At 31.4% G+C, this 6,483-nt stretch overlaps 1 protein-coding gene across 1 annotated transcript; it reads right to left on the minus strand.

Annotated features, from left to right (window-relative positions):
* Positions 1-1,244: 1,244 nt before the first annotated feature.
* NRT1-2 (nitrate transporter NRT1-2) lies at positions 1,245-4,673 on the minus strand. The gene is made up of 4 exons (NM_001251041.2): positions 4,415-4,673; positions 4,102-4,319; positions 3,004-3,566; positions 1,245-2,447 (listed from the first exon to the last, which is right to left on the minus strand). The coding sequence occupies exons 1-4, from the start codon at positions 4,536-4,538 to the stop codon at positions 1,535-1,537; spliced, it is 1,818 nt and encodes a 605-aa protein (NP_001237970.2). The 5' UTR covers positions 4,539-4,673; the 3' UTR covers positions 1,245-1,534.
* Positions 4,674-6,483: the final 1,810 nt, after the last annotated feature.

A 6,483-nucleotide genomic window follows, 5' to 3' on the forward strand; every position in this document is an offset into this window, starting at 1 on the left:
TTTTTGAATTATAAAATATCCATGCTTCGGTTGAAATTCATTTTCATTCACGATCAATGCAGTATTTTAATTATAAATAAATGTTCTTCTTAAACATAATTTTGACAATAGGCAATAGCAACATCTTATTGTGATAAAATATATATTATTCGGGAAATAACTCGTGTCTTATAGCCTATAAGTATGAAATTTTTAATTTTTATATTGTTAATATTTTTTAAAAACTTTATAATTTTATAACAAATATATATATATGTATATATATATATATATATATATATATATATATATATATATATATATTGTTGTTGTTGTTGTAGTGTATATCAACGTTTGTGTTGAAGAAATATTATTTTTATAAATATATTTCATATTTATAGGTAGCTTGTGATAATCTCACTAGTGATATTTGATAGATAAATAATTTATAATAGTACTATAAAATTAAAACTTATCTTTGAATTTGGTAGCTAGGTAATTGGAGGTTGAAAATAACTTATACAATTTTTTTTTTCATTTTAGTTAGTTTGCTTGTGTTTTTTGCATGCATTCTCATTATTTTTTCCTTTCATTTTTCGTTAATGATCCCAATTTCCGAATATTAAAACTTAAAAACTTGTGATATGAAACCTTCCAAGTTCCATCTCTAAGTCATATTCAGTTTGTCTTTTGCTAAAATGACAATGTGTATTAAGCATAAAAAAAATACTAATGTATATTTAATGCGTTACTGCGGTAAATATTCACACAAAAAAATGTGTTGCTGTAAATTGTGTATCTTATTCTTATAAAAAATATAAACATTTTATATTCTTTATAATTAATAATTTCTAAAAATATTTATGTTACATTTTAAATTGTCTTTGCCATAATCATTTTTAATACATTAAAACAAACTCGAAATCTTCTAGGAAAACCAATAAATACTTTAGAGTCTATAGAGTCTAAAGCAATTTTTTTTTCTTGCATAAATTTAGATGAATTAAGTCCTATTAATTTATCAAGATAAATTTCAAAATTTAAAAAATATTTATAAAAGTATTTCCAGATTATTTATCAAAGATTCTCATATATTAAACCACCTTATTAAACCACCTTATTTTGAAATATAAGTTTATTTCTTATTAGTTGGATCAATCTTATAATCAAGAGTTTTCTGACATAAATAAAATATTTTGAGTGCATCTCATTCCTTGAACATCTGTCTCCTTCCAATACTGCTACAGCGTCTAAATCAAAGTACATTTCAATAAATTCATATATTTTTTTGGTTTCACTAAAGGCAAGCTATCAATACTAAAAAAAACAAGAAGGTTTACAATAAAACTATTTCCCCAATCCAATCCTAAAAATAAAGAAAGACTACCTTATTTGTTCTTTCTAAAGAAACATTATGAACCGTAAGCTCAACCATTTTTTTAGGTTTAAGATTACAGACATTCTGTATGAAAGACGATCAGTAAAATAACATCATTATAAACCACAAAACTTAAAGCTAAGTACTTAATATAACCACAGGTTTAAATGAGAACCACTAGACAGTGTTAACAGTTCTTTCGGATGGTTTGGATACTTGATCGAGTTGAAGGTCACCACTGCTGCTAGAACCAGTCCCTTTGTATTTATACCACTTGGCACACAATATAAAGTAACCGAAATTAACGACTTCTAGAGCAGTTATAATGTAATAAAAATAATCCAATCTCCCCTTATTGAGATCCTGAGGTAACCAATTCCCAGTTGAAGATTTAGCTGTCGCCCTATGGATAATAGAAATCAGCAAACTACTCAAATAACTTGATCCCGCGAGGCCACAGAAAAATAGAGACGCTGCAAGGCTTTTCATGTTCTCTGGAAACTGTTTGTAGAAAAACTCAACTTGTCCCACAATCGCGAATGCATCAGATAACCCTGCCAGTGTTAGCTGAGGAACCAACCATAGACCTGACATTGAAGAAATGGCACCTTTTCTTGGCTCTAATCCAATAGGATTGGTCAAAGCCAATGTCCTTCTTCTTTCTTCCACTACACCAGACACCATTGTGCATAGTATAGAGAGGAACATGCCAAAGCCTATTCTTTGAAGAACTGTGATGCCACCCTCTTTTTTGGTGACCCTTTGGAGCGACGGCACGAGGATTCGGTCGTAGATGGGTAGCCATATGGTTAGGCTCAGCATCTGGAAGATGGTGTAGGAGGCTGCTAGGATCTTGAAGTTGGTGCTGAGAATGCGTCTGTCGGATTGAAGGGCTTGGAAGACCAGCATTGTGTTCTGTTGGACTATTGCAATGTAGAAGAAAATTCCTGCGAACCAAATGGGGATCACTCTCAGCAAGCATTTTAGCTCTTCCACTTGTTGCATGCTGCAAAGACTCCAAGGATCTGATGCAGACCCGTCTGGGTTTATGCCGTCTTGTGGGGTTATAATTGCAGCTTTGTCTAGGAACCTGTGAATATCAACATTCAACATATTTTCAAAAAATATATATATAATGTTTCATATAATAATTTTTCAAAATATATATATATATATAATGTTTCAGGAAAAAAATCCTAACTGGGAGATTCTTTTTTTACATACTTTATAAGTTGTTTTTTTAAAATACTCTCTATTATTGATTTTAGTTAATTGAAAATCACCAAAAATTATGCCCCCTCCTTATTTAACCAGCTAGTTTCATTATCGATGATTTGTATTTTTTTAATAAATTTTAATCAATAATAAAATATAAGTTAGAAACACTAAAAGAGCGTTTCGGCTAACAAGCTTAATTATGTAGTTATTTAATAAGCTTGTCGAGTACGTGAGAGCTTTAACATAAGTTGAATAGTGAAGCTTAAATTAAAGAAGCTTGTTTTGACAAGTTTTATAAAGCTTACTGAAAGAGCTTATAAATTATAAGAACGCCATGATACTTTCATATGCTTATAATTAAAAAGAGCTTCTACATAAATATGTACCAAAAAATAAAACCCTCTAAATAAATGGTGATCGATGGTTACCTGAACTGAGACGTGTGAAGAAGCTTGGAGTTAATAGACTGGGGAGAAACATAGGCAAAGAGCGAAGAATCCAGTGGATATTCTGATAGATTCAGTCTTCTTTTCTTTATAGCCACAACTACAGCTTGAGCTAAACTTGTTAGTGGAGCTGGACCAGTTGCTTTAACTTTCACGTAATAATTGCTTCCCGTGTAGTAGAGTGTGCAAGAGATTAGCATCAAAGCCGCAGGAATTCCCAACCCTATTGCCCAGCTAACGTTTGACTGTATGTAGACAATTAGTGACAAAGACACCATTTGAGCAAATGTGTAGGTAAAGAAGTACCAATTGAAGAAGCTGTTGATTCCCTTTTTTCCAGACTCAGTGTTGGGGTTGAACTGATCAACTCCAAATGCTAAGTTACAAGGTCTGATCCCTGCAGCTCCCACAATTAGAAGTCCAAATCCAGCAAGCAGAAATGTCATTTGCCCTGTGGTTGGGCCTGTGCATGTGATGCTCTCACTTCCACAGTGAGGTGGATGCATTTTCTTAATCCATGCTGTTAGTTGTATAACAAGCAACCCCTGTTCAATATAAACAAGGAGATACACTTATTAGATTCATGACTCAACTAAAAGTTTAATAATTAACTGTTTCCAAATTATTCTGGAAAATTTTTATTCTATTGATTACTTTCGTATATGTTTTGGTGTAACATGAGAATGACAAGATTTGAACCTATGACTTCATACAAACTGCGTGAAAACTCCAAACTCCCTTACTAGGACTATCAAAGTGAGTTGATTATTTTCATGTTTTGATATAACATGACACATTTGAACCTATGATCTCATGTAAACTGTAAAAGTCAAAAACTCTCTTACTAGATTGATTCTAATGAGTTGATTACTTTCATGTTTGATAATACTTAAATTTGGAAAAATACTTTTTCTAAAGCTCTCTAAAAGTTGGTAAGAAAAAGTGCTAATTATTATTTGTCTAATTAAAGACAGTTGAACTATAATCAAAGTATTCCTAAAGTCGGTTGAACTATAATTAAAGTATTTTCAAGCCATTAATGCTTGGAGTCATATATAGTTTCCAGACAGAGATTGAGACCAGAAAAGAAGCAATTGTGCAGAATCCCAGTGTCTTGTAGCGGCCAAAATAAGTGTCACAAAGAAAAGCCCCAAGCAAGGTAGATAAACTGGCGCTGCCAGTGAAGATGTTAATAATATTTGTAGCTGTAAGACTGCTCAAGTTGAAGACGGTTGTGAGATAGACCAAGAGGTTGGCTAAGGTTCCAATGGTTCCTAGCTTCTCAAAAGTTTCATTCCCTGCATGATATGTAGATGATGAGTTGAGTGAGGCATAGTGACAAGGAATCATATATATAATAATATGCATCATGTACAAGCTTTCTTTTGCTTACCAATGATAAAGGGCATGACTTTCCATCCTCTGTAGTTAATCTTTGGCTCCTCATCTATGACACTTTTCTCATTTTTTTCCACACTTTGATTCTCATTTTTTCCCATTGTCTCTACGCCTGTCATTCTTTTCCCAATGATAAGGTTTCTGATGAATATTCGAGTTGCTACTTTAGCTAAGAAATAACGAGGAAAGAACTGCAAGTAGAGAGAGGGAACAAATAATTGTTAAGATTTTCTGAACGCCACTCTAAACATTTGCCACAACCTAAATGGTTTTGTGGCACGGTTAATTTGTATTCCCTACCCTTGGGGTACTTCTGAATTTAAAGTGAGGCTGGGCAAATATTTTCAACTTAGTGGCTTAGAGTCAAACGAAATGAGTGGTTAAAACGTTACATTTTTGGGACCGATAATTCACTAATAATCTCGCACGCTTCATGGCCATTTTTTTTGGAGTTATATTGCCCACTTGATAATAATTGCTTTAAAGAGTGACAGTACTATATTGCTTACTGGATAATGATTGAATCTCAATTATACTTATGTCAATCACGCGTAATTAAATTCTATACACCACTCAGGCACTCGCTTACTTATCCCATTTCACCGTAGATAGCTGTCTCTTTAGATTTAATTTTAGTCAAAACCACATCATGTCTTAAGTTCCAATTTCACTATAGCTGTGGTTCGTAGATTTTAGTTATGAAAAGTCCAGATAAAATATTATAATCAAAGAATGTGACATTACATTATTTTACGTTCTTTTTAATGCATTTTTATTATTATATATTACGTTTTATTTCACGTAAATCAAATTAATAATTTTGATCTACCCTCTCTTTTTCTTTTTTGGCAAGTTTAATATATTATGTAGCATTCTATTTTTCGTAAAATATATTAAAAAGAATGTTATTTAAAAATAAATAAAAAAATTAGAAAAATAATGAAGTTTTTATAATTAAATAAATAAAGAGAAATAATTTTATTAATTAAAATAATAGTTTTAAGATAAATAAAATAAATATATATCCTTAAAAAAAATATTTTATTTATTCATTTGGTAGGGAGTAAAATAGAGTTTCTTTTTATAAAATGATAAAATGAAGAAAAAAAAGTAAATAATAGATCCTATGTATCTTAGTTATAAATAGAAGCATGTTAAGTTAGTTTTTACAATAATAATATGTCTTTACGTTTTCTCTTTCTCTCAATTTTGTTTTTTCCTACTTCTTCACCTAATTCTCTCTTTCTCTCGCATACACTTAAACCTGTCTCAGTAAAATGGATCTTGAACTCGCTAACCGTTGGATCATTGTGAAATTTGAACACCATGTTCATAACTTATTTTTGAACATATCCACCATTGGAATTTCGAAATAATGTTTGTGGTAAGGGGAATGTCTCTCACGCGTAGCTCTTTGTTTTTTCCACATACACCCAAACCTATCATAATAAAACTACTATCTCAGACTCATTAACTGTTAGATCGTCGTAAAATTTGGACATCATGTTCAAAATTCATTTATGCACATCTCTACCGTTGGAATTTTCAAAGTAATGTATGTGGAGGGAGAAATTATCATCGCACACAGAAAGTGAACTCGAGGCTCCAATATCTTCTCCTTCTCTAAACGATTGAAAATCCTAACAGAACAAACAAAAGAAAAGCTTGAGGAATCTTAGGGAACTGCTAGAGACGTCGCTATCATTGTCTAACTACAAACGTGAGTTCGCTTAGAGGTAAGGGATGGGTTTATTGCAATTGGGGTTAGAATGAACATGTGTAGGAATCCTTAGGGGATCAAATTTGAGTTTATTTTGGAATGTTTGTTGTATTATAATTCTTCATGTATGATTATAATTACGAGATTGTAATATTGAGATCATAAAATTGTTATTAAAATTGTGTGTAAGTGATAAATTAAATATGTGATGAATTATGAGATAACATGTTGCTTTGAGATCATAACATTGTTATTGAGATTGAGTATAAGTGTAAAGTTGATCATGCGTTGATTTGTGAGATATACGTAAACATGTGATGGTGGATTGTGATGTTGTGATATGT

Source organism: Glycine max, chromosome 17 (genome assembly GCF_000004515.6).
Source record: "Glycine max cultivar Williams 82 chromosome 17, Glycine_max_v4.0, whole genome shotgun sequence".
Taxonomy (NCBI): Eukaryota; Viridiplantae; Streptophyta; class Magnoliopsida; order Fabales; family Fabaceae; genus Glycine; species Glycine max.